General features: G+C 47.1%; 1 protein-coding gene across 2 annotated transcripts; it reads left to right on the top strand.

Annotated features, from left to right (window-relative positions):
• The first annotated feature begins 34 nt into the window (after positions 1-34).
• PAX4 (paired box 4) lies at positions 35-27,817 on the top strand. Of its 2 annotated transcripts, XM_081531209.1 has the most exons (12): positions 35-104; positions 21,171-21,365; positions 23,225-23,332; positions 23,732-23,862; positions 24,119-24,334; positions 24,655-24,730; positions 25,303-25,428; positions 25,642-25,724; positions 26,084-26,153; positions 26,665-26,720; positions 26,981-27,122; positions 27,454-27,817. In XM_081531209.1, the coding sequence occupies exons 1-12, from the start codon at positions 77-79 to the stop codon at positions 27,639-27,641; spliced, it is 1,419 nt and encodes a 472-aa protein (XP_081387335.1). In that variant the 5' UTR covers positions 35-76; the 3' UTR covers positions 27,642-27,817. The 2 variants fall into 2 exon arrangements, with proteins under 2 accessions (XP_081387335.1, XP_081387336.1); XM_081531210.1 differs by lacking the exons at positions 35-104; positions 21,171-21,365 and adding an exon at positions 23,491-23,558 and having other exon boundaries at positions 23,235-23,332; positions 27,454-27,810.

Here is a 27,817-nt window from a genome sequence, read left to right as displayed (position 1 = left end):
TTACTATGTGTGTGTGCTCAGTCGTGTCTGACTCTTTGTGACCCTATGGACTGTAGCCAGCCACGCTCCTCTATCCATGGGATTTTCCAGGCAGGAATACTGGGGTAGGTTGCCATTTCCTTCTGCAGGGGATCTTCTGGACCAATGATCAAACCCGTGTCTCCTGCATTGGCAGGTGGATTCTTTACCACTGAGCCACCTGGGAGGGCACAGGGTTTTACTATATGTTTATCTAAAAGAAAACTTCACAAACCCAAGTTGTCTGGGTCAGCCCAGGCCAAAAGAAATTTCTACAGTCATGGACACTCTATATATGCTCTGTCCCACATAGTAGCCATCAACCACATGAGGTCAGTGAGCACTTGAAATGTGGCCACTGCAACTGAGGAATTGGATTTTTAATGTTATTTAATTTTAATTAACTTAAATTAAGTTTAAATAGCCACCCGAGGATAGTGATGGAAATATCACACAGCACTAGTCTAGGTGATTAAACTTGAATCCTGCTGTCATATCCGATAACAGAATCTTTTATGTAGGTTTTTAAGTTATTTCTCTATGCCTCATGTAAACCAAACTTGATTAAAATGCATGACAGCATAAAGAATTTCTTAATCTTAAGAAACAACAAAAAGTTTATAACATTAGAAGTAGAACTCAAATTCTATTTTAAAAAGAAAGAAAAGGAAAAGAATGTATCCAGTGCTTGGACTTAGATATTATTTCTCAGACCTCACAAAGCAGAACAAAATTCATATCAATCCAAGAAAGATAATGTGCTCTTTCCAATTTTCCCTATCTATATAGTAAGTCAATTTATAATAAAGGATTTATAAAGGTGTAATAAGCGTGTATATAACCATGTGATTTTGGCAATGGTTATAAACTTTTGGTTAATGGATCAACTTTGCAACCTGTTTATTGTCATTTAATAGCGTGACCTACCTTCATCTCATTCTCCCCAAAGCTATTAATCAATGTCTCTGGATTCTCAGTAGCCTCAGATAATTGTATATTGATTTACTCCTGCCACAGCGATTGGCCTTAACCAGTGTCCATCTGTGTCACCTTGGACCCTGCCTGCCACCTTCAAGTCTCTAAGAAAAAAGGCATAAAGAAAGCTCCAGCCAGTGGTAACACCTTTATCACAAGGTAGCATGTCTTCAGAAGACAGAATGGGTCTCTATAGAAGTAGTGACCCCAGGATTGAAGATGTGGCCCTTCCCAGGGAGGGCAGTGGTCTGAAATAGCCAGAAACTGATCCAAACTAAGTAAGGCTGGGTCTCTGGAGCGGGTTCACATGGCCCCACTAGGATAGCCAGTGTCAGCTGTCAAAGTTGCGGGGTCAGAGTAACAAAGGAGAAGCAGAACAAGAAGTCAGGATCTGAATGAGCGGTGATGGTGGGGAATGCCGGGAAACAGAGAGAGAGCAGCCGGAATGGATAGGGGTGGGGCGGCCAGCGTTCACCGAGCAGAGTCCAGGCCGATAGGTCATCTGCTGGTAGTAAAAGGATAGGGGTTGAAGCTAAGGCAAGACACCAGAGCTCAACTGACGCCTTAAAAGGGCACCCCATGTTCTAAAAGGTGGCCTTCAGGATGGTCCAGACGTTTTTCTCAGGCACTCTTTTCTGGACCTCCTCCAGCTTAATTCACCCAAGGGACTGCTGTTTCAGGTGAAAAAACACCCTATTTCAGCCACATTCCACACAAAACCACAGAGACATCAAAACCCAGAAAATCTCTTTTTCTTTTTCATGCCTAGTCTTGTTTTATGTATTCGTGAATAACGTAAATACCAATGAGAAACGATTTTATGAGAAGGCAAGTTAATTCTAACTTTATTTTATACCCTGTGGTTCGGTGGAAAGCAGTTTGCTTCTTTTAAGAGCACTTCAGAGGATAGGATGTTACTTTATACTGCAATGGAAATGGGCTAAACAGCCACAGAGTTATATGATGTTTCTTCTAAAAAAAAAAATCTCTTCCAATATAAAGCATTTGAGCTGTTTCCCTCTGCCTGCCCCTTCAACAGGAACAAAATAGACAAAATCTCTGCCTTTTGGAAGCTTACATTTTATTTTTTTAAATTAACTTATTACTTTATTTGGGGGGCAACCTTACATCTTAATATCGGAAACTCAGAATGGGATCATTATGATGGCTGAACTTTATATTTGGGTTAGAGATACTTGTAACCAAAGCAAAAATTAAAAAAGATACATTAGGCTGTATATACTTTTCACTGTCTGAACAAAGGAAATATATGATTTTATGGGAAGAGACAAATTTTCCTTTGACATTGAGTTCTAGAAAGTTGTCATTACATGACTATGAAAAGAACAATGAGTAATATAATGGGCAGTATTTGCAGTAGAATTTTATAAGAGATGCAGAAACATGACTTTTTCTTACTAAAAGGTCACATCAAACCTAAAGGAATACTATTGGATGGTAACTCAGTTAAAGTTTCTGTGGGAGAAAACAGTAATCATTATAAAGAAAAAAAATCTGCTTAAAAAAGAGGGGTCAAAGTACCTAATTCTTGGGAATTCCATGGTGGTCCAGTGGTTAGAACTTGGTGCTCTCACTGCTGAGGTCCCAGGTTCAATCCCTGGTTGGGGATTGAACTAAGTTGGGAACTAAGTTCTGCAAGCTGTGCAGTACAGCCAAAAAAAAAAAAAAACCCCACCAAGGGAAAAAAAATACTTCATTATTTCCTCCAAGGTACTGATAGTCAACCAAAACAGTTAAGAAAAGGGAAAGGAAGATCTTCTAAAATATTCTAAATAGGTCAAGTGTGAGAATAATATTTAGGTATTCCCTAGCCTACACCATTTTGGTGAGAGAAGTCCTACAGAGAGGCTCTAAAATTGGAATCAAGGAATCAATAAACTTGACATGATCCTGACCCTTTACCGAACCGTCCTAATATCAGTGTACTTTGGTTCAGGGTGTATAGAGAACCATCTGGAGTATAGACAACAGTCTGGAATACTCTAAAATTGCTCACAACTTTTGAACTGGCAATTACACTTTGGGAAATCCCAAGAAAAAAAATGGTGAAGGACGGGAGATGGTGAAGGACAGGGAAACCTGGTATGCTGCAATCCACGGGGTCACAAAGAGTCAGACACAACTGAGCGACTGAACAACAAGGGAAAAAATGTCCTGGGGCAGGGTGGGAGGAATCCACAGCAAGTATTGTGTCAAAAGGTCGAGAGGACGTGCTCTGGAATGTGTTTGCCAAGGTATGAATTGTTGTGGAAGCTATACTTTGTGAAACTTACAAGTTTACTTAACATACGTTTCAGTTTTATCATCTGTAAAAATAGGAATAAAAGTCATGCCTGTCTCATTAGTCATTAGGTTGATGTGAGAAGATAAATGAAAAGATCTATTTACAAGGTCTAGGATCTAGGGAGTTCTTAGATTTTTTTTTTTTTTCGGTCACCCCATGTGGCATGCAGGATCTTCCCCGATCAGAGATAAAACCCAGGCCCCTAAAACAACAACAAAAAAAACAGACATAAAAAAAAAAAAAAAAAAAAAAACCCAGGCCCCTGCATTGGGAACACAGTCTTCATCACTGTTCCACCAGGGAATTATTAATAAGGTTAGTGATAACAATGATGATCTAGAGAATTTGAAGCTACTCATAGTCTGAACATTATGAAAATAGCTAAGAAACCTTATGATCTGTAAACAATGAAATACCATGTAGCTTTAAAAAATGACATGTATGTAAACTACCTTTATAGCACACAAAATAGTTTTGCATGTTGATTATAACAAAGTAGGAAGACATGTGTACATTAAAAAGAAACTAACCGAGATGGAGACAAAGTGTAATGTTCTGTTGGTTTGCTAGGAATCGTTTCTAAAGTTTAGAGTGAATTCTTTTCACATAAAAATTTTCAGTGCCAGAAGATCACAATTTCTTACCCTTTTTCTTGTGAAATGTAAGACACAAGAAAGTGCCCCAGACAAAAATGTACAGCTTTATGATTTATCACAAAGTGCTTTGTGATGTAATTATCACCCAAGTCAGGATTAATGGCCAGCATTCTCAGAAACCGTCCTTCTAATGGCTGCTCTTCCTAAGTCTGTATCTCAAAACAGACTTATAGCTTTGCGTGTGTTTTTAAAAATTTATAACTAGAATTAAGCTATGTATTTCTTCATGTGGCTTCTTTAGCTCAAGACTATGTTGGTGAGATCCAGCCACACTATCTCATATGGCTGTGGTTGCCCTCTTCATCACCGTATAGTATTCCTTCCTAATGAACATGCCATACTTAGTTTATCCATTCTCCTGCTGATGGATAGTTGGCTTGTGGCAGACAGCATTTTCCAGAAAAGGCCACAGAAATATCTCTCAACACACATGTTGTTTTCATAAAGTGACCTCAACATTCTTCCCATTAAAAGGTGGAATCTGGGATTTCCCTGGTGATCCAATGGTTAAGACTCTGCCTTCCAATTCAGGGTGCATGGGTTCAATCCCTGGTTGGGGAACTAAGGTGTGGCCAAAATTTTTAAAAAAAATAAAAGGTGGAATTTATGTCCCCTTGCCTTGAAGGCCTTTGCTCTGTCTTAATCAAGTGCCGCAAAAGTGACTTCTTAAGTCACTTCATAAAATATGCCTTGCACGTCCACCTTGTTCTTTGGGGATGTTTGCACTTGTTGCCAAACTGGGTGAAAGTCCAAGCTACACCATGGAGAGGCTGTGTTCAGGTGTGTTAGTCAACAGCCCCAGCTGAGATCCTGACCAACAGCTAGCTGTAGGAGGGGAGTTCCCTGATGGCTGAGTGGTTAGGATTCTCGGCTTTCACGGCAGTGACCCAGGTTCATTCCCTGGTCGGGGAACTGAGATCCCACAAGCCCCCCCAAAGATCAAGAAGCATGCATATATGTGTGTCTTTCCTGCCATTTTGGGCATTCCCTGGCAGCCTAGTTGTATGAGGAAAAGGCCTTTAGATGATTCCAGCCCCCTCACCACTGAGTCACAGCCTTTGTCTCTCCCTGCAAAAGCCACAGACTTGGCAAAGCTGAGATAAGCAGTCCTCTCTAGGCTCTTTCTGAACTCTTGACCCACAAAATCCACAACCATCATAAAATGGTGATGGATTTATGCACTAGGTGTGAAGGGGTTTAATACACAGCAGTAGTGTCAGAAACAGGATTGCATCCAGTTTTTAGCTATCATATATAAGCATTCACGAACATGTGTTTCTTTGGGGAATCTATAGGAGTCAAAGGTTATGAATACCTTAACTTTGGTAGATAGCTTTTTTCCCCAAGTGGATGGGCCAATTCAGACTGCCTCCAGCAGTACATGAGAGTTCTAATTATTCCATATCCTCACCAGCATTTGATGTTATCAATGTTTTAAAATCCCAGCCATTCCTATTCTCTAATATAAAATAAAAAGTTTAAATGAATAAATAAAATTCCAGCCATTTTGGTGGATGTGCAGTAGTATCTCCTATGGTCTTAATTTGCATCTGCCTGCTTTCTATTTTTTTTTAAATTTTTATTTATTTATTTTTGGCTGTGCTGGGTCTGTCTTCACTGCTGTACATGGGTGTTCTCTAGTTGTGGTGAGCAGGGGTTACTCTCTAGTTGTGGTGCACGGACTTCCCATTGCAGTGACTTCTCTTCCTGCAGAGTACAGACTCTAGGGTGTGTGGGCTTCAGTAGTTGCAGCTCTCAGGCTCCAGAACATAGGCTCAGTAGTTGTGGTGCCCTGGCTGAGTGGTAGCTCACGGCACGTGGGATCTTCCTTGACCAGGGATTGAATCAGTGTCCCCTGCATTGCAAGATAGATTCTTAACAACTGGACCACAAGGGTAAACCTGCAGCTAAGCATTTTTAAATATGTATAACTGGTATTTGATCATAAAGGTATTCTCCTGTATTATCTTTTGGAAGCTTTATTATTTTGCCTTCCACATTAATAGCAACAATTCCAGGAGGTACTGTGACATCCTTGTGTTTGTCTGCCCTCGAGTCATCATCTTTTGGGATTGTAGCCATTTCAATGCTCTCCTAATCCAAAATGAAAGAATCTAACCCTGGAATATTCTGCTGTTCCCAGAGTTTAGAAATTCTTCATTGTAAGTGAAAGTTGCTCAGTCATGTCTGACTCTTTGCAACCCCCTGGGCTGTACAGTCCATGGAATTCTCCAGGCCAGAATGCTGGAGTGGGTAGCCATTCCCTTCTCCAGGGGATCTTCCCAACCCAGGAATCGAACCCAGGTCTCCTGCATTGCAGATGGATTCTTTACCAGCTGAGCCACAAGGGAAGCCCCCTTCATTGTACCAAATGATAAAATTAAAATCCTAAGGCCCTATGAGAGTAGAACTCTTTATTCTTCAAGCAGCCTAATTCCACTAACTCGTTTGGGACTGAACCTCTGCAGAAGAGCTCCCCACTCACTCTTTTCTCCCCATCTCACACCTTTGACCAAAATCAAAACTTGATTTTGGTCTCCAAACCAAGTTCAGTTTCAAGCCCTGGTTCCTCCTCTTTCTCATTGTGCTCCCAAGCAAGCATAAACATCCCCACTCCCATCCAGCTCCTGTGGCCAGGACAAGGGGATTAAGAGGAGTGTCTCTCCTGAGCTCTGGATTCCCAGATTTAAGGGCAAACAAGAGGATGTCAGTGTATTTAAACTGTAACTTTAGACCTTTCTAGCTTGTTGTTTGAGTTTCCCTGGAAGGATTAGGATGGGTTCTCTTGCTGGGAGTTACTATGCATGGAATTCCAAGGCAGTTAGATTTCCAGCCTGTTCTTTTGTAAGATGTGAGACCAAGTTCTTCTTCCCAGCCATGACAGACAAATGGAAAGGTCTGTGCAGTTACCCTAATGTTTACAGTTAAACAGATTCCCCTAGGTATTCCCTTCCCTTCTCCTTCTTTCTTTCTTCCTCCCATTTATCTTCCTTTTTGCTTATAACTCCCTCATATTCCTAAATGAATTTGTCTCTTCCCCTAAACTAAAAATAAGCCTTTTATAATTAAGCACCCTCGGCTAGCCAAGAGGGCCTGAACAAATCAAGGTGAGAGATAAAGCACAGAGTCATTGGAGGTCGCAGCTCCATGGACAGAGGATGCTGGAGTTCAGTTAAGTTCCTTATTTATTCCCCTGAAATTGCTTTTCTCTCATGGGGGCAAATGAAAACACAAGATTCTACTAAAATCTACAAGGGCTCCAAAGTGTGGCTGGGGGAAGTTGGTCTTGAGGTTAGAGAGAGACAGAAACCGAGTATTCTCCTGGTGTGCAGCCCACAAATGTGGAGGAAGTTGTTGAGACAAGTGTGTAGACCCTTGTGATTGATTGAGGAATACGTGACGTGAGGACTTGAAGGTACCCCATCAACTGTAGAAACAACTCGGGAAATAAGGCACTGATGTGCAGGCCCTCCAGACAGAATAAGCAGTGAAGTCTTGGTTACCCAAGGTGCCAGGGATCTTCCATTCCATCTGCTGATGGACCCTTAAGAGAATAAATTAGGAGCTCCCTAGTGGTCCAGTGGTTAGGACTTGGCACTTTTCACTGTAATGGCCTGGATTCAATCCCTGGTTAGGGAACTAAGATCCCACAAGCCCTGCAGCACAGCCAAAAAAAAAAAGAAAATAAAACCTTAAACAATGATGAAAAAAAAAAAACCACCCCATCCTTAATACAAAAATTCCACTCTGTACATTGTTTTCCTTTAGACTTTCAACCTCCATCTCCTATCAGTATAAAATCTTCCCTGGGGGTCCAGTGGCTGGAATTCCTCGCTCCCAATGCAGAGGACACAGGTTCCATCCCTCATCAGGGAACTAGATCCCACATGCTGCAGCTGAAGGTCCTGCATGCCACAACTAGGACCCGGCACAGCAAATATATGTACATGTATATAAATATATATATATATTTAAAAAGAACCTTTTTAGGGTCAGGAAATGCAAAAGAAAGAAAAGGAATCAGAGCATGGCACTGGAGCATAATAAATGCTTACAAAAGACTGTAACTGGTTACGAGGTAAGTGGTACTCATGAACTTTTCCCAAGAAGGCAGCCATACAGAGGCCATCCCACCCCCAGCCTCGTTCGCAGGTGGGTTAGAGGGTGCCTTTCTAAGGGTCCATACCCCATAGCTGGTGCTGGTTGCAGAATGCTATGAAGATTGCCCAGAAGTGCAGCTGTGATCACTTATTCTGGTAACAGTGATGTGGCTGCTCTGCAGGACTTGGTCCTGCCAGCCCTGTCTACTGGCCAACACACCCAGTGTACCCTGGAAAGATAGCACATTGCTTCTCTTCGGCAACAGCATGATTGACAATTTTGCCTTTCTAGCCTCCAGGCCAGAATTCATCTGGGTGAGAAAGAATAAATAGGAGAGAGTTCCGTGTGATCATAAACCAACAGCCCAGAAAAACAGCAAAAGACTCTTTGCTATTTGAGCTTTTGCTCAGGCCTGGTTTTATTGCACATCGCTTCAGAATGTCTGCATAACCACGTGCTCATCATTTTTGGTAACTAAGTAGCCCCATTTTCCCTTCTATTGGTGCTTAAGTAAATTAAAAACACAACCTTTTATTCAGCCTTTACGATGGTATGGCATAGTACTAGATATTTTTATATACTATCATATTATCTCATGAAATTGCCATAATAATCTCCCATGGGGGAAATGTTTCCACTGTGAAAGCAATAAAGCTGAAGCTCAGAGGATATGATTCCAACCCAGGTCTTTTATTTTTTGTCGGGGTAGGAGCGGGGCATGTGTCCTGTGAGATCTTGGTTCGCAGACCAGACCCTTTGCATTGGCATCATGGCTTCCCAGGTGGCTTAGTGGGTAAAGAACCTGCCTGCCAATGCAGGAGATATAAGAGGTGCAGGTTGGATCCCTGGGCTGGGAAGATTCCCTTGGAGGAGGGCATGGCAACCCACTCCAGTATTCTTGCCTGGAGAACCCCCATGGACAGAGGAGCCTGGTGGGTTATAGTCCATGGGATCACAAAGAATCAGACATGACGGAGCCACTGACAAACAGGAAAGTCCCAACCCAGGTCTACTGAGTCCTAAATTCAAGAACTCAGTCCTTCTGTCAATCTATTCATGAAGCATACTTTAGGAAGCCTCTTAAAGGCCATCCCACCTCATACAAAGGCTAAGGTCATTGGTAAAGACATCCTTTTGGTAACATTTAATAACATTCACCTTATCATCCTTTTTTTCGTACTTACAAGGTCTTTTGCTCACTCAGCTTTTATTTTCTCCATCAAAGGATCCTTGTTTTTTTCAGTCCTAGAAACAAAATCCTGGGCTAGATGAGTCATTGTTTCAAGCCACTGTGACAATTTTCTGTGTTCCTCCTACAGAAACTGTTATCTAGCACCTTGGGTAATTTTTTTTCTCTTTTATCCAACTTGATTGTCCTTTCTCTCCCAAGAAAATTTCTGTTCCTAGACAGTAGTGATTAGAGGGAGTCTCCTTTAAGCTCCTGGGGTTAAGACAGAGCTGAATATATCTGAGAGGTTTAGGAGTCCTGGAAGTGATTCTTAAAAACTTATTATTATTTTTCATTTTGGCTGTGCTGGGTCTTCATTGCGGCGCTCAGGCTTTCTCTAGTTGTGGCATGCAGGTTCTCTAGTTGTGGCGTGTGTACTCTGGAGCCTGGTAGTGATTTGCTTTAATATTGCCTGCTGGTCCCAGCTTCAGCCCCATTTCCTGGGCCTTTACCCCTCTTAGAGATTCCTCCCTATCAGGTACTAGGTAGCCAAATACTGCTCTCTGGCTGCCCAGTTGGGGCCTTGTTGGCAGGCTATTCCCAGGACCTGGCCCACAGCCTCTTTCTGTACCCAGCTCACGTATCAGTATACCATACGATGGTTAAGTTGTTCGTAGAAAGTATTCAGTTAACTTGGGGATTTGTTTACCTAGGGGTTCTGTACAGCTCCTGATCTTCTCTTTACCTTGGGGAGGATGAACCTCAAAGGAAATCTAAACACGTGGACGAGAATATGACAATCAGCACAAAGTGTTGGCCCCATGGAGTGGTCCATAAGGAAGAACTTGCAGTGAGGGCATAAGGAGAAATGGCACCTTGGTGAGAGCCAGGAGGATTATTGCCTTGCTGGGCATTTGCTCTGGAGTGCCTACCAAGGGTACTGCTTCCTTCTGCTTTCAAGCTTTCCCCTTTCGTCTCCTCCTCCATAAGTTGTTGAAAGATGACAGTGGGTTAGGAGAGGAAGAATGTAGACACTAGGAGGCAGGACTCACTTGCGCATCATAATTTTGCTATTTTGACCCTACCTACTTGTTGCCTTTCCAAGCAGACTGGAGTTCAGAGGATTTGGTAGCTCAGCTGGTAAAGAATCTGCCCGCAATGTGGGAGATCTGGGTTCGATCCCTGGGTTGGGAAGATCCCCTGGAGGAGGGAACAGCTACCCATTCCAGTATTCTGGCCTGGAGGATTCCATGGACTGTTTAGTCCGTGGGGTTCCAGAGAGTGTACACGACGGAGTAACTTTCACTTTTACCCTCCAGAAAAGAGAAAGCCCAGCATTTGGAGGAGAGAGACAAGCTGTTGTTTTCCTGTTTTTTTTAAATCAGTTTTGTTGTTGTTGTTGTTTACTCTTTTTGTGGCCACACCTGGGAGCATGTGGGACTTAGTGCCCTGACCAAGGATCAAATTTGTGCCCCCCGTGTTGGAAGCACTAAGTCTTAACCTCTGGACTACCAGGTATGTCCCTGTTGTTTTCCTATTTGAATTGCGTGGTATCTCTGTGGGCTGGCTGATGACATTATCTTGCCTTGTTTTCTCTCTCAACTGGGGCTCTCCCAGTACTCAAGACATGTGAACTTGAAACTCAAAGGGAGTCTACTCTTCCAGATTTCCTTTGCTTCTACACTTCATCCTTAGATGGACTGACATATCATTGTTGCCCAGGGCTCCACCTCTGTTCTTATTCAACACTCCACCAATAGCTGCAAAAGTAGCTTTAATTTTTTTGAGACCAGGATAATAAAGAGAAGGGAAGCATGCCCAAGAACTTGCTTTTCAAAGACACCATGCCAAGTGAGATAAGCCATACACAAAAGAACAAATATTACATGATCCCACTCACACGTGGTACCTAGAATAGACAAATCAATAGAAACAGAAAGTAACATTAAGGTCCAAGTTTAGAGGGGATGGGGAAAGGAGTGCTATTGTTTAATGGGTACAGAATTTGGGATGATGAAAAATTCTGGAAGTGGATAGTGATGATGGATATACCACACTGTGAATGTATTTGATGCCATGGAATTGTGCTTGTAATCATACTGAAGTTCAGCTTATCGATTATTTCTATCATGGACCGTCTCTGTAAACGTGGTTGCTGCTGCTGCTGCTGCTGCTGCTGCTGCTGCTAAGTCGCTTCAGTCGTGTCCAACTCTGTGCGACCCCATAGACGGCAGCCCACCAGGCTCTGCCGTCCCTGGGATTCTCCAGGCAAGAGTACTGGAGTGGGGTGCCATTGCCTTCTCCGTAAATGTGGTTATGTGGTGCATATTTTCTCACAATGTAAAAAGAAAAGAAAATGCCAGAGGTCAAATCAGCATTCTTTATTACCGATCCAGCAGACTTATTTTTTTCTGAGTTACTAAGATTAGTACATTTGGGCAATTATGTTAGTTTGACTGATATTTTTACCTGTTGGTTTAAAATAAATTCCTTGTTCTCTCCTGAGAAAAGAGGAGAATCCCCTCTCAAACCCAACTTTCTTAACAGTGACAATAACCCCCAAAGGATTTTACACTGTTGAGTTCCTGAGCCTGTCTTTTCAATTCCATCTCTGGAGAAAGTCAGACTCATGGTGTGGGGAGCGGATATTGAAGCGTTCGGGGTTAGAAGGGGAACTGGTGCCTCAGGGCACTGGCAGCTGCCAAATATTTCCCAAGTCTGCATCTCTTTTGCCTCTTCTGACTTGATGCTGACTCCCCTGCTAATCACACGGCTCAGACTCTCAGAGGGGATGTGATGAAGGAAGACTGGATTACCAACCCAGGCTGTCCCTACCAAACGCAGAGCACTGGGCATCCTGCAGGGGGAGCCCTTGTGCAGACCCTGAGGGGCACCTGCCCGTCCCAGGCAGGCTCCAGAGGGGCTGAACCCTGGTGACTGAGGTCAAGCAGCTCTAGCCAGCGTTCTCTCCAGACACTGTTTGATGGAGATAATTATTATTATATATTGTATTATGAGATATAGAAAACTAACAGAAAGAACTTAAAGTACCAGGAGAAAGAAAAACCGGCATAGTGGGTGGAGAAAGTCAAGGGTTTGGTGAACAGTCTAAACGTTGAACAGTGAGAGAAGAGAGAATCAGAGAGGAAACAGGAGTTACCATGAAACATCGCTGTTGCACTTTCTTCCACAAAAAGAAAGAGAGAGATGAACGTGGAGCAGTCCAGGGAAGGCTAAGATAATTGATTTCAGGTAGTTGAGATCAGGTGGCTCTGTCGGTAAAGAATTCACCCGCAATGCAGGAGACCTGGGGTTGATCCCTGGGTCAGGAACATCCTCTGGAGAAGGGAATGCATTCTTGCCTGGAGAATCCCGTGGACAGAGGAGCCTGGTGGGGTACATTTCATGGGCTCACACAGAGTCAGATGTGACTGACTGACTGAGCACACACACAGTGGAGATTTGAGAGAGTCAGGGCAAGAAATAGACATGAGGACCAGGAAAGAGGAACTGGGTAAGCTGAGGGGTGGAGGTGAAAGATATGCCAGCTGGGCTGATGGTGAAGCCTGGGACATGGACCATTCAAAGTCTGGTTATTGTGTTTGATGGTGCCAAGCCAGAGACGGTAATGAGACGATTTACCCTCTGGTAGTATAGTGACTTCTATTGGGCTCAGCAGGTGCTGCTTTGGGGGCCTTGGTGGACACAGTAAAGATGAAAGAGCTCTGGATTCCTGGAATGGAAGTAAGATCCTTAACCTCAGGGACGGAGCTTTATTCCCCATTGCCTTTGGGTCTTGCTAAGCAGTGCTCCCAAGCTGGAGCACTGAGCTTTCCTATGTAGGACCTGTTTACAGACATAGTTTCAGTGCTGACTAGATTACATTAAAACAGTTCAGTCCCCTCTCACTCCGTAGAGAGACCACAGCCAGGATTCCATAATCTTCAGAAAGCATACAGGCAAAGACCTGAGATCCTCAATGATTTCTGTTCCTCATCCTCTTCCCTTTCAAAAGTACAGAAGTTTGGATATTTCAAAGGCAGCAGAAAGATAGCCACCCAAATATCTCCAGATAAGGAAACTCTAGGTCAGAGAAGGAATGTCATATAAGAGGCTCAGTGAGCCTAAAGAGCACGAGGGTCAACTGAAGAAGCAGAGAGACAGAAATGATAGGAGTGGAGACTTAAGGCAGCAAGGGCAGGGCTCGGAATGTCCTAGACTGTAACTGGTGAACTCAGTCAATAGAGAATAGCATTACCTGTTGGCACATAATAGTAGTAGTAATAGTAGTAACAACAATTATAGTATAATGTCTGTATGGAGTATTCTTTATATACATTCACTTATATAAGACATCAGTCTTATGAGGTAGGTGCTATTATATGTGCATGCTTACTCGCCCAGCTGTGTCTGAGTCTTTGTGACCCTTTGGACTGTGGTCCTCCAGGCTCCTCTGTCCATGGGATTTTTCAGGAAAGAGTACTGGAGTAGGTTGCCATTTACTCCTCCAGGGGATCTTTCCAACCCAGGGACTGAACCCACACCTCCTATGTGTCCTGCATTGCAGGTGGATTCTTTATCTCCTGAGCCATCGGGGAAGCCCAGGTACTATTAAAGTCACATGTTATAGATGTGGAAAACTGAAGCACAGAAAGTTTAAAAATATAAGCCTAAAAAAAAAAAAAAAGGCTCCAAGGGCACTAGGATTTGTCTTTTTTATCCACTGCTGTTATCCCCATGCCTGGCACATAATAGGTATTCAATTATTATTTGTTAAATTAACAGTTAATTGGCCCAGAATCATGCAGATGGTGTGGGAGGGCTGGGACAGGAACTGAGGTTTGTTGGCTCCAAAGATCCCACTGTTAATTACTGAGATATACTGTCCTGGATGTCAAACAGGAGATGTACTTTGCATGTCTCTCAGCCTGAGTTACAGGTGCTCAGTAAACCCTGTCCTCACTCTCAAAGCTGGTTCTCTGAGGGAACACTTCCTAACTCATTTTATGAGACCAATATTAATTACCCTGACATGCTCAATCATGTCCAACTCTTTGCAACCCCATGGACTGTAGCCCACCAGCTTCCTCTGTCCATGGAATTCCCCAGGCAAGAATACTGGAGTGGGTAGCCATTCTCTTCTCCAGGGCATCTTCCTGACCCAGAGATGGAACCTGGGTTTCACACTGCAAGCAGATTCTTTACCATTTGAGCCACCAGGGAAGCCCTCAGTGCAGTTAAAGACATCATAAGAAATGAAAGCTGAACACCAGTATTTTCATGAGCATAGGTGAAAAAAAATCAGTAAAATATTAGTAAGTTATATCCAATAATGTATAAAAAGAATCAAACACCATGACCAAGGGAGTTTATTCCAGGCATGGAAAGCTGACTCAATATTTAAAAATCAAAGAACATAATCCATCACATCAGCAGGATAAAGAAGAAAAATGATCATATCAATTGATGTAGAAAAGGCATTTAACAAAATCCAATACCCACTCATGATAAAAGCTCTCAGCATATGGGGAATAGAGGAGAACACCCTCAGCTTGATAAAGAACATCTATGAAATTTACAGCTTAGGTTCATTAACTGTAACAAATTGGAGATACTGAAAATGGAGGAGGCTATGCCTGTGTGGGGGCAGGGGATATATGGGATTTCTCTGTACTTTCTTCTCAATTTTGCTGTGAATCTAAAACAGCTCTAAAAATTATAGTTAATGTGTTTGATGATGCCTTTCTAAATAAAACACCTAAGAGACGGTCCATGATAGAAATAATCGATAAGCTGAACTTCAGTATGATTACAAACTTCTGCTCTTGGAAAGACAAGGTCAACAGTATTAGAAGATATGTCGAACACTGGGAGGAAACATTTGCAAAACACATATCTGAGAAAGGAATGTTATCCAAAATATGCAAAGAACTCTTAAAACTTAACAATAAGAAAATAAACACCTGATTAACAAATGAATCAAAGACCTTAATAGATACCTCTCCAAAGAAGATAAACAGATGGCAAAGAAGCATATGACAAGATTATCCACATCCTATCATTTAAGGAGAAGCAAGTTAAAATGACAATGATATACCACTAGCCACCTATCAGAATGGCCAAAACCCCAAATCCTGACACCAAATGCTAATGGGGATGTGAAGCAATAGGAATTCTCGTTCACTACTGGAGGACATGCAAAATGGCACAGCCACTTTGGGAGACAGTTTGGTGGTTTTTCACAAAACTAAACACACTCATACCACGTGCTTCAGCAATTGTACTGCTTGTTATTTACCTGAAAGAGTTGAAAACTTTTGTCTAGAGTAGGTGAATAGATACATAAACTGTGGTTCATCCATACAATGGACTACTATTCAGTCCTAAAAAGAAATCAGCTATCAGAAAAGACATGCAGGAACCTTAAGTGCTGATTACTAAGTGAAAGAAGCCAGTCTGAAAAGGCAGCATGCTTTATGATTTCATTATGACATTCCAGAAATGGCAAAACGATAGTATTCATACAAAAGATCAGTGGTTGCTGGGGGCTTGTGGGGAGGGAGGCGGGTTGAATAGGTGAAATGCTACAGATTTCTTAGGGTGGGGGAAACTATTCTGTATAGTTTACTACACTTATGAATACACAGATTCAGCATTTATCAAAACCTATAGAACTTTACAGCACAAAGAGTGAACCTTAATGTATACAGATTTTAAAAGTTATTTAGAGGTCAGGGAATCCTAAAGTGAAATGCAGAATAGGACTAAATAATCCAACCGTACTACAGTTAGATTATGAACAGAAGGGAGTGGGGAAAAGGGTGCCTATTTAAGTCACTTTGAAAATGAGTGGAGTCTGTAAAACTAAAGGTAAAATAAATTGTACGTGAGTATTATATAGACTTTACAGAAAAGCAAGGGAGGAAACTAGAATGATCTGTGTAATAATGGATTGGAGTTGGAGACATGAGTATGAACTCATGTTTAGTTTATATAGATGGAAATGGGTACATATGGAGCTCTTTACAGATATTAATATGTCTACATACACAGATTAGCGCACACTAATGTTTATTTCTTTGCTCTCTCGGCTGAGAGAATCCAGAAGCACTGATATCCCAGTAGCAGCAAGAAAACCTTGTGCCCAGATCTTTGCTTTTTCATACCACTCTCCAACCAAGGGAACCAGAGCTCCATAGAGAAATGACTAATTCTAGGCTTGGGGCAGGTGATGCATAAGATAAATAAGGAGATACACACACACACACACACACACATAATAAAAATTGAACCCCATGAAAATGAGAATATGCCAAAGGGACACAGGAGCCAATTGAAAGAGTGCCCAATGGCCGAAGCTGGAACAATTTGAGCAACAACAACAAGTAGTATATTGGATAATGATCCAAAGAATAAAATTAGTATCCATAGTCCATATTGATAGACATAAATTAGTGAACAAATAAATGATTGTGTGTGTCATGTGTTCAGTCACTCAGTCATGTCTGACCCTTTGCAATCCCAGGACCAGTCTCCTCTGTCCGTGGGATTTCCCAGAGAAAAATACTGGAGTGGGTTGCCATTTCCCACTCCAGGGGATCTTCCCAACCCAGGGATTGAACCTTCATCTCCTGTGTCTCCTGTATTGACAGGCAGGTTCTTTAACACCACATCACCTGGTGTGCTGCAGTTCACGGGGTCACAGAGAGTCTGACATGACCAGGCCTTGGTGACTGAAAAACAACGAACCTGGGAAGCCCCAAATAAATGGGAGAGAAGTAAAGAAATCTCCGGGGCATAAGAAATCCAAAATCAATGTAATCACCCTCAAGCGGGTGAAGTATAACTCATCACTCTTAAGGGTGCATTGTACACAAGACTTCCTTCAGAAAAGTGCTGTATAGAAAGGAGGGAAAAAGAGTGATTTCAGTGGGGAAACCTAATATACACTACCTCAGCAAGATGATCAAGGTCAACATCAACAGAAGTGAGTCATTTTGACATGTGCTGTGTGATAGAATGTGATGAGAATGGCACTTCACCTTTTTCGATCTTCCTCGAAACCTGTGTGTGTATATGCATGTGCGTATGTGTGTGTGCGCGCTAATCACTAAGTCATGTCCAACTTTTTGCGCCCCCATGGACTGTAGCCTGCCAGGCTCTTCTGTCCATGGGGATTCTCCAGGCAAGACTACTGGGGTGGATTGCCATTCTCTTCTCCAGGGGATTTTCCTGACCCAGGGATCAAACCCAGGTCTCCTGCACTGCAGGCAGATTCTTTACTGTTTGAACTACAAAACCCATAAGCCCAGTCTAATCATGAGGAAAACATCAGACAAATCACAGCTGAGAGATGTTCTGTAAAATACCTGACTCCTCAAAATTTTCAAAGTTATCAAAAACAAGAAAATCTGAGAAACCGTTACAGCCAAGAAGAGCCTCAGAATACCTGGTGACTAAATGTAGTGTCCTGGATGGGGTCCTGAAACAGAAAAGAGGACATTAGGGGAAAGACTGAGGAACTCTAAAATAAAGTGTGGATTTTAGTTATCAATGTGTATTAGTTGCTCAGTCGTGTCTGACTCTGCGACACCATTGACCATAGCCCACCAGGCTCCTCTGTCCATACGGATTCTCCAGGCAAGAATACTGGAAGAGGTAGTCATTCCCTTCTCCAGCGGATCTTCGCTGACTCAGGGATAAAACCCGGGTCTCCCACATTGCAGGGGGATTCTTTACCTTCTGAGCCACCAGGGAAGCCCTTTCCACATTGGTTCACTAATTATAACAAATACTAGTGTAAGATGTTCATAACAGGGGAAACAGTGTATGGGGTATATGAAAACTCTCTTTGAAATTTCTCTGTAAACCTAAGACTGTCCTAAAAAATAAAGCTTATTAAAATAAAATGTATTTTAAAAATGGACCACTATCTGCTTCCCCAGATTCTCCACTGGAGTGGGGAAACTTTGTGGAGCTCAGAGGTGGCCACCCCAGAGAAACCGATGGAACCTTGGGTCAGCAGGCAGGTCTGAAAACTCCAGTCAGAACGTTGCCCTTTCCCTCGGGCAGGGCTAGTGTGCCGGCAAACCCAGAGACGTATTCCCCACAAGTGACTTGGCCTCTGTGGTCTGAGGTGCAGGCGCCAGACCTGACAGCTTTGGGCTGGGCTCTTCCTTGCTGCGCTCGCCCCCCAACACCACGAGTTTCCTTGCCTGGCCTCCTGGAGTCCTTGGCTCTAACTTCCCAGCTCTGCTAAGGGTTGTCCAGGAAAGTGCAGACTCCCTACCCTGCCTGGCAAAGCCTAGTCCTGAAAGAAACGTGGGGAGAGCCGAGCGCAGAGGTTGGGCGCTCCTGGTGAAAAAGAAGGAAAAGGGGTTATTTTCTGTGTCCCCAGTTGAGAGGAAGTGCTCTTCAGTCTCCCTGGCACATTCAGAGGGAGGGAGCTGAGTAGCCAGCGTTCCAGACACCGGCCAGAAAAGCGCTGGGATTTGCAGAAAAGCAGGGTCTCCCAGGTCTGGTCTGGGAGAGCAGGGCTGGTAGTGCAGAAGTTGCAGCTTCAGGACTAAGCTTAGGAATATCCAAGGAACTTGAAGATTCCCCACGTTTTTGTGGCCAGGAAACTATGATAACTTTCAATTCGGAGGCGCGTGCTGCCAGAGAGCGGTTTTGGCGAGGTGGCCAGTGCGCTCGGAAAAGCTGAGGACTGGCAGGAAACGGGGCTCTCTGGAGAGAGGGAAGTTAGGAGCCAGAACCCTACAGCTTACTAGGAGAGGCCTCAGGGAGGGATAGCAATTGCTTGGAACTGGCGTCGCTGCCCTCATTGAGTGCCCAAACCCCAGGGTGAGGAGTCAGGGCAAAGCCTCCGGTCTCAGCTCCGGCTGCGTAATGCCCTCTCCAGCTTTACGCACAGGCTTGTCTCGTCTGCTGGCCCCATGAGGAGGGCAGGGGAACTCCAACTGCCTCACCTGAGGACTGGTCTTTTCCCACAGCTTCAGGGCTTTATACCAGGGGCCCCCGAAGGCAGTAGAAGCCAGTGGTTCGGGCTCTATAACAGGGTGAGGAACAATCAGGAATGGCCACGGCTGGCCTGGAGAGGGGCGCACAGTCGGGCTGGCGGGTGGCAAGACCTCTGAGTTAATGTATAATTGTGAGCAGATGGCGGGGGCTGGCAGCAGCCTGGGGCTTGGGCCCAGCTAATGAGGGACAATTAGCCCCAAGCCCGGTGGGGGCGGCTGAGAGAGTCAGACAGTGAAGGCAGATATTTGCTCCTCAAACAGTCTGGCGCTTTGGGCAGAGGGCTGAGTGGCTGAGCCTTTTGGCTGGCTAGGCTCCCCTTCCTCTCTTTTCCCTCCCCCCATCACCTCTGGGTCGAAAGCCTCTGTTTGTTCAGACCCAAGAGTGTGTTGTAAAGGCGGGGGGAAGAGGGTAGTTTATGGGGGAAATCACTGCCTCCACCATCTGCCAGGTCTTGTCCCTGCTCCCCCTGACACCCCTATCTCCACCCTCACACAGCTGTCCATGGGAATAGTGGGTCCGGACATGGAGCCTTTGGTCCCCAGATGCAGAGGCAAATAAAGGGGAAGGGATGAGGCAGGAAAAGAGGACTAAGATCAGGGGTACCACATGCCTTCCTCAGGACCTCCTCTCACCCAGGCATGGCTGAGTATTGGGACCAGCAATGCCAGCTGCCCTGGGAGTGAACTGGCTCTACAGCCACTAGGGCATGTGCTGTCCTGCCCCTGGTGCTGAAACCACCTGCTGCAGTCTGCCCAGGGCTCTGGACTGGCCTGAGGAGGCTGGAAAAGGAGGGGAGTAAGTGTCAGGGTAAGGGGGAAAACCCACTTCTGTGATACATTTGGCTCTGTTTTGAGAATGAGTTCCCAATCCTAGGATCAACCATGACATCCATGCCCCTGTCCCCCCAAAACCAAAGCATTTACCAATGAAACCTAGTCTTATATCTCCACACCTTGCTTACTTTCAGCCTGACTTCTGAGAGGGTCTCTCAGAATCCAAAGTATGGGACGGACCCAAAGAGCTTTCCATGCTGCCTCCTTCACAAGAGATCTGCCCACGCTGGAGGTGGCAACAGAGCTTCCATGCGCTGGGGGCTTTGTCTCCTTTCCAGCTGCTGGGTCTTCCACCCCAACAATGATCTGGGTACTCTGTGGTGTCCACAGTGGGAACAGGAGTGTCATTCATAACTTAGAGTCTAAAAGCGCCATATCCTTAGTGGACTGGAGCCTGATCTAGAAATGGATAGATACCCTACCTGCAACCTAACTCCCCTCAGAGGCTCATTCCCTCCATCAACCCTGTTGACAGTGTTCTGAATCCCAGGGTCCCCCAATTTCTAAGCAAGACTCATCCTGGGCGTCACCTCAGTCAAGGAGCCAACTGGAGGTTTGGTTAGGACACTTGGGAAGAACTGGTGCCATGTGACACTCTTTTCTACACATACCTCATTCTCTGAGAGATTCATGGGCCAACTTGGCCAGTATTTAGGTGTTGGTCTATGTACCCACTTATTTTCTTCAACCAACACAGGACTCAGGAGTTGACCCAGAACCCAAATGTGCATTCTGGGTGGGAGGCTGTGTCTGTGGTTCTGGAAGTCACGTTTGGGCTTCTGAGCATCTGAAGACTTGGAGACACAGTCTGAAATTCCCCCATCTTCCTTTTTCCTCATTCACTTCAGGAGTACTGGCCCCTAAGTGGGTGTGCTCAGGGGCTGGGCGCCCTGGGTGAGACTGGCTCTGGCCCTGCTTCAAGCTGGCAGGTGGGGGCAACATGGGCTCCGAGGACTTCTGGGGTGGAAGGACACAGTGGGTCATTGGCTGTGGTTCGCCCTGACTCAGGGCCAGTGTCAGTCAGCCCCATGCACACCTCCCTCCTCCTCTCTCCTCTGCTCATGGCCTGTGACATCACTGGCTGCTCCCAGAAGGCTGCCCTCTGCTCCCGATCACCCGGCTCTCTGTAGCTCTGGACCCTCTGGCAGGACTGAAGCAGAAACAGAGAGGAAGCTGTTATCAGGACCAGACCAGCACCCTCCCTGGAGACTGCAGGGGTCTCAGGAGCCCAGATCAGGAGACTGAGACTCTTGAAGCATCAAAGCTCTCACCTCAGAGCCTCCACACAGGTAGCTCACCTCGGGCTCATTGTCTGCTCTGCCTCCCAGGCTGGCTCCATGTCTTTGTGTGGCCAAGCCAACCTCTCTCTTCCTTTGTCTCTGCAGCCACCTCCTTCCTGCCCCTTCAGCCCCCTCTCCTGCTCTCCCATCTTGTGAGGACCGGTTCTCTCCTCAGACAGGTCAATATGAATGTTGCAAATGTGTGGTGCAGCGACTGGGGATGGGTTACTATTTTGAGTTGGGGGGGTTTTAGGTTTGGATATCGAAGCTGAGCCCCCACAGCTCCTCTTGAGCTCTAATCACTGAGGGGAGGACAGAGTCCTCTCAAGGATTCAGGGCTTGGCTGGTTTTCTGAGCTTTAAAACACAGCCCTTTAAGTCCCCAAATTGACTTTCTTCTCTCCATTGCTTTCGTGGTGGCAGGGGTGGAGGCAGAGAAAGAGAGCCTCAGGATTAGAAGCTGGAAATTTCAGCTTCTGAGGAGGGACTGGCTTCTAAACTTCTTTGAACTTTACTCGCCGGGCAGCCTCTTATTTGCGAGAACCCCAATTTGTCCCTCGGTTTTCTTTCTGGAGAAACCTCTGCCTGCCTTCCTGACTCTCTGGAAAGATGAGAGCCTGTAGGGGAGTGTGTCTCTCTCTGTCTAGAGAGGAGTGAGTAAAAGCTGTTTCAGTTCCTGAGTTTCTCAAGCCCCTCCTGCGTTCATTGTTTTCTCCCCAGCACTAGGCTCCTCTTCCTGGCTGCTCTGTGATCTCTTGGAGAGCAAAAGCCTTGTCCTTTTCCTTTTTACTCCCTTCATTCTGAACAACCAGCTATGTACTCATGACTAATACCATGTTCAGTAAATAATTGCAGACTAGTTAACCAAGTCGAGATGGTGTAGTTATTACAGGAAAGTTCCAAGGATAAGCTATTCTCTGGGGGTGACCCCCAGCCCTGCCAGGGGTCCAGGCATGAAAGGAGGTGGCTTCAACTGCTGTGTCTAGCCGTTAAAAGCAAGACAGACATGGTGGTTCATGACCTGTGTCCCTAGCTGCCCAGAGACTCTCTCATGCTCACCTTGGCATCTATGCAGGCCAGAGACAGCCCTCTCCTGCTTCTCCCTCCCTCCCTTCGACATCCCTTGGGTAAACGGTAATTGAAGGAATGAGTGTCTGGCCCCGGAGAGCTGACCTATGAGAGTATGAGATCTAAAACTCTCCAGAGTTAACAGGAAACAACAACCCCAGTGGGTTAGAAGATGTCAAGAGAGGTGTCTTCTGGGAGACGCTAGGACCTCAGGCTTGTTCATCTCTACTTCCAGTGGGTGGGGACTGAGCTTCAATGACTGGGGGTAAAGCCGAACCCTGGTGTCTCCCCAGACCTTACTAGGGAGCATAAAACACAGAACAAGACCCTCCCATGAGGTGTTCTGAAGGAAGCTTTCTGGCTGGTGATTTGGAGAACATAACCTGCATGAGACTGCAGGCAGAGCCTTGAATGTGGTTCTCAGCCCTGGACCAGGGTGACGGGGATCTGTGGTCCCTGGTCCACTCCCTGGCTGAGCAGAACCTCCTGACCTTAGGAGGTGGGACCCCTGCCCCAAGTGTATCACTTCCTGGGGGCTGATAAGGCTTTTGAGGGATCTTAGCTCCTCAACCAGGGATCCAACCTGCATGCCCTGCACCGGAAGTGCTGTCTTAACCACTGGACTGCCAGGGAAGTCCCCTAGTCCTGTGATGTTTTAATTCAAAGGTTTAGTAAAACGAGTTTGAATCTTTGTAACCAATCTACTGGCAAATTTTAGAAACCTTATCCTCTATCACAAAACTCTATCCCAAGATCATTCCAAGCAAGAGATTCCACCCAAAGAACCCTGGATTATTGTAGGCTCAGTCCCAAGAACAAAGAAGGACCTCCCAGGAGAAACTCCCATCCCCAGTCTTCCCAGTGCCTGTCCTTTGAGAGGAGGCTCAGCCTGGAGCATGCCGCAGGATGGTAAGATGCCCGAGAGAAGATGGAAGGACAGGGTAGCAAAAGGAGGGCAGAAATGGCTCAAGGTTCTGCTTCCATCCACGTGGTTTCATGTGTGCTTGGCCAGAGTTCTAAGGGAGCTCAGTCCAGACAGCCTCTCTGTTCCACCCTGTGTCCCTAAGCTCAGGAGGGCCAGTGCCTATGGCCAAGGAGCAAAGATTCACCCATGAGCCAGCTCCCAGAGAAAGTGGTATGTTTGGGGGACCCTGTGAGCAGAAGAGGGGCCACCACCTGGGGAGAGGAATTTCTCTACAGTGGGAAGGCAGGCTGGAGGGGTAATCCTCTCCTAGGAGGGTCCTCCTGGCCACAGGTGGACCGGAAAGAAGGGAGCTGCCGGGTTGGATGCCTCTTTCTCCCTCCCAGGGATCAGCAGTGTGAACCAGCTGGGGGGGCTCTTTGTGAATGGTCGGCCCCTGCCCCTGAATACCCGGCAACAGATTGTGCGGCTGGCCGTCAGCGGGATGCGGCCCTGTGACATCTCCCGGAGCCTCAAGGTAGGATGCTGGGCCCTTCACCCCATGATGGGGACAAGAAGCAGGGAGAGGCGGCCCTTTAAGGCAAGTCTGGGGCTGGTGCAGACTGGGAGGGCCTTTGGGCTTGGGCTGCTCCCCTGAGGGCTGGGATAGGGAGCTTCAGACTTCCGAAGGTGGGGCTGGGCTCCACTCTGTGGCCTTGTAGCTTCCTCTGTCCCACGGACACTCCTCCTCTGGCCATTAGGCCTTACCTGTCTCTGCCTCTCACCTGACGCAGGTATCTAATGGCTGTGTGAGCAAGATCCTAGGGCGTTACTATCGCACAGGTGTCTTGGAGCCCAAGGGGATTGGAGGAAGCAAGCCACGCTTGGCCACACCACCAGTGGTGGCGCGAATCGCCCAGCTCAAGGGGGAGTGCCCGGCTCTCTTTGCCTGGGAGATCCAGCGCCAGCTCTGTGCAGAGGGGCTTTGCACCCAGGACAAGACTCCCAGTGTAAGGGCCCTCTCCTCCCCAGAACCGGAACCGGAGCCGCAGGCAGGCTGTCTGGGGAGGCGGAAGTAGATCCCTTCTTATTTGGCAGTGGGGCCTCCCAGGCTGGGGGCGGGGCTCCTGGGCTCTCTTCTGACCCAGAAGTTTCTCTTCTGAAAAGTGGTGAGACAGGTGAGATGAAGAAAGTATGGGGAGTGAGAGGAGGCTGCCCTTGGAATTAAGGTGTTGGCTGGGACAGAGAGAGAGAGGATGTTGGGGAAACATCCTTAGGAAGCAACGCGGCTCTGTGCACCGTCTTCCTACTCAACACTCCACATCTTCAGGTCTCCTCCATTAACCGAGTCCTGCGGGCATTGCAGGAGGACCAGAGACTACCCTGGATACATCTCAGGTTGCCAGGTGAGTCTTGGAGCTGCCTCCGGGAATGATCAGAGCCACACATAAGCATCTTACAGTTCTCATGTTCTTTTCTTGTTCTTTCTTGCATCACCCTCACCACAAGACAACCAAGAGGGCCTGGCAGGGGGTCTTATTCTCTCCTGGCAGGAGAAGATGGAGGCTCAGAGGAAGGGAAGTGCCTTACCCAAGGTCACTAGCTAGGTGTTGGCAGGTCCTGGAACGGAGACCATCTCCCTAGGCCTCTAGGTTCACAGGAACTGCTGAGGAGGAGGCAGGACTAGGGCTTCCACATCTTCCCCCTGCCTCGATCACAGCCTCTCAGACCACTTCTGATGTGCTGCAGTGGTCACACAAGCCTGGACCAAAATCTTGCAGCCGTCTCCCTCCAAATACTAAGCATGCGCCCACCACGGTATGGAGAGTGCCCCTCACCCAGTGCCCCTGCAGCAAACTCCAAGTACAGGTGGATGTCCCAGTGGTGCAGCTCCTCTCTATAGCCACACTGCCCCGGCCCCATAGCCCCAGAGGTATTGCCGTCACAAACCTGCTCCAGCTACTGTCTCCCTTTGCAGCCGGTTTGGGTCCAATTCCTCGAACTCCACCTAGTGACTCTGAGGCTCCCCGGGGCCCCCACCCAGGAACTGGCCACCGGAATCGGACGATCTTTTCCCCAGGCCAAGCCGAGGCGCTGGAGAAAGGTGCCGGGGCTGGGTGGATGTGGGCCACAGGGGTGAGGACTCGGAGGCCTGTGGGCCACGGCTGAGCGCTGGAGGCTGCAGGTGGCCCTGTCTCCAGGAGGAGGGCAGTTCAGGATTGTCCCAGGCGAGGTGGGAGTTGGGGGTGGGTCTTAGGGGGAGGCAGGCCTTGCTCCTCTCCCTGCGCCCTTGCCGTGCGAGCCTCTGTCTCTGCAGAATTCCAGCGTGGGCAGTACCCTGATTCAGTGGCCCGTGGGAAACTGGCTGCAGCCACCTCCCTGCCTGAGGACACGGTGAGGGTGAGTGAGCCCTGCTGCACAACGTGCACAGACCACAAAGACAGAGAGTCTGAGCCAGGCAGGCTTTGGGCTCTGGTGCAGTAGAGAAGGGGGCGGGAAGGTGGAGATCAGCTTATTTGGAGCAGAAATGAGACAAAGCCCCTCCATGTTCCCCTGCTGCTGATTGCTCTCCCCTCCTCCCTCTCCAAGCCTTGGTGCTGAGGAAGGGGTCACAGAGCAAAGGCCAGAGCAGGAAGCGGGGAGGTTGGGTCTGGGGAAGGGTCTGCTCTCTGAGTCCAGGTCAGGAACACGTGGGTGAGAACAGTAGGTGCTGGGCCCTGGAGAGCACAGTCAGCTGCATGGTTTCTGCCCTCCCTCAGATCTGGTTTTCCAACCGAAGAGCCAAATGGCGCCGACAAGAGAAGCTCAAGTGGGAGATGCAGTTTCCAGGTGATTTCTCTGCCCATCCATCCACTCACCTTTCTCTTCCTTCTTCCCTTTCCTTCCTTCCATCCGTTCACATTTCCCTTCCTTCCTTCCCTTCCATTCATCCATCTATCCATCCATCCACTCACCTTCCCCTTCCTTCCCTCCATCCATTCACCCACGTATCTTTCCATCCATCCATCCACCTATCTTTCCTTCCATCCATCCATCCACCAAACATTTACTTGGCACATCCCACGCACCAGACCTTGTGTTGGATGCTGGACACACACACAATCCTTGCTCTTCAGGGCTGCCCGGCCCCTGATTTATCATCTCTGGGAATTAATCCTTCTTCCCCAGTCTTCTAAGACCCCGCCTTGGGGAGGAGGCAGTTTAGGGCTGTAGGATCCACCCCCTCCCACCCCTGCCGGAAGTCGTTGCCTTTCCTAAAACTTCCCCTGCCTCTCACCACCATCCCTTGCTCCGCAGACCCTTGTTCCTCCTGCTGAGTGGATTCACCCTTATCTTGTAGGTGGTTCCCGGGGTCTGACTGTACCAAGTGCCTCCCCAGGAATCTTCTCTGCACAGGTATCCAGGAAGAGGGGGAGTTTGTGAACTGGGAAGACTGAAGGGGTCACTGCTCCTCCCATTCCCAGTGGAGGCCTGAGGTAGAATTCATGATGCCCCTGGTCCCCACAGTGCACGCTTCCAGGAAGCACCAACCTCATAGTCTACTGTGTGAATGGCTCCTCCTGAAGTTGTTCAAGATACAGCCTGGGGGCAGGGGTCCTGGTTGTGCTAAACAGGAGGCATCCCTGGTAGCTGAGGGCTTCCTCTTGCTTTCCTAGCAGTCCCCAGGCAGTGTGTCCACAGCAGTCCTACCTACCCTGGAATCCTTGGGTCCCTCCAGCTATCCGCTCTGCTGGGGGACAGCATCTGAGGGGTGTCTGAGTGACACCCCACCACAAGCCTGTCTCCAGTCCTGCTGGGGTAAGAATCCGTGCCAGGCCGCACTCCTGCAGGGTGTGGGGAGGGCGAACCAACTCCTTGACCCACCGGAAGGCCTAATCTCCAGTCGGGGTTATCAATGGAACCTCAATACAGTTTTCCTCATTCCTTGCATGGACCACAGAACTGGGGAGACTAGCACCCCTGAGTGTATACTACCATTGACGGCTGTAGCAGGAAGACAGGGCGGGATTGGGATCTGAGTGTATATATCCAGGGTAAAGAGCCAACATCTGCCTCTCTCCCCATCAGTGACTTGGAGGGCTGGGGTGCCAACAACAAGCCCAAGCTCAACCTCTCTTCATCCCTGCAGGCTACCTGCCCCCCACAGCTGAGCTCCCTGGACTCCATCCTGCTTTGCCATCCTTGCCCTTCCTTCCACTTCCCCCATCACCAGTCTTGGTGCCCGTCAGGACTTGCACTGGCCTGGCTCCCCACTGTGAGGTCTGGGATGAGGGAGGAGGCTCAGTGTGGAAAGGAGATGTGGTGGGGAGGATCTGACCCCACCTGTCCAAGCAGAGCACTGCCCCTCCTCCTTCCTGTGCCTCCTCCTTGTCTGTGGACCTTGCCCCTCTTACGTGTCAACTGAGTGGAGAGGCTGTGCCCACCCACGTGTCACACTGGCCTTATGAGGCTTCCAGTTGGCAGTAATAAAAACATTATTAAAATTGGCAGTA

The sequence above is a fragment of the Giraffa tippelskirchi genome, chromosome 10 (genome assembly GCF_054371585.1).
Source record: "Giraffa tippelskirchi isolate mGirTip1 chromosome 10, T2T-mGirTip1v1.2.pri, whole genome shotgun sequence".
Classification (NCBI taxonomy): Eukaryota; Metazoa; Chordata; class Mammalia; order Artiodactyla; family Giraffidae; genus Giraffa; species Giraffa tippelskirchi.
Note: the sequence above shows the minus strand (reverse complement) of the source record. Positions and strands in the feature narration are given on the sequence as shown.

Excerpts from the sequence above, each read along its gene's own strand:
- PAX4 (XM_081531209.1), top strand. The coding sequence starts at position 77 with ATGGGATTTTCCAGGCAGGAATACTGGG. Across the intron at positions 24,731-25,302 it reads GATACATCTCAGGTTGCCAG|CCGGTTTGGGTCCAATTCCT; the intron begins GTGAGTCTTGGA and ends CTCCCTTTGCAG. Across the intron at positions 25,429-25,641 it reads AGCCGAGGCGCTGGAGAAAG|AATTCCAGCGTGGGCAGTAC; the intron begins GTGCCGGGGCTG and ends CTGTCTCTGCAG.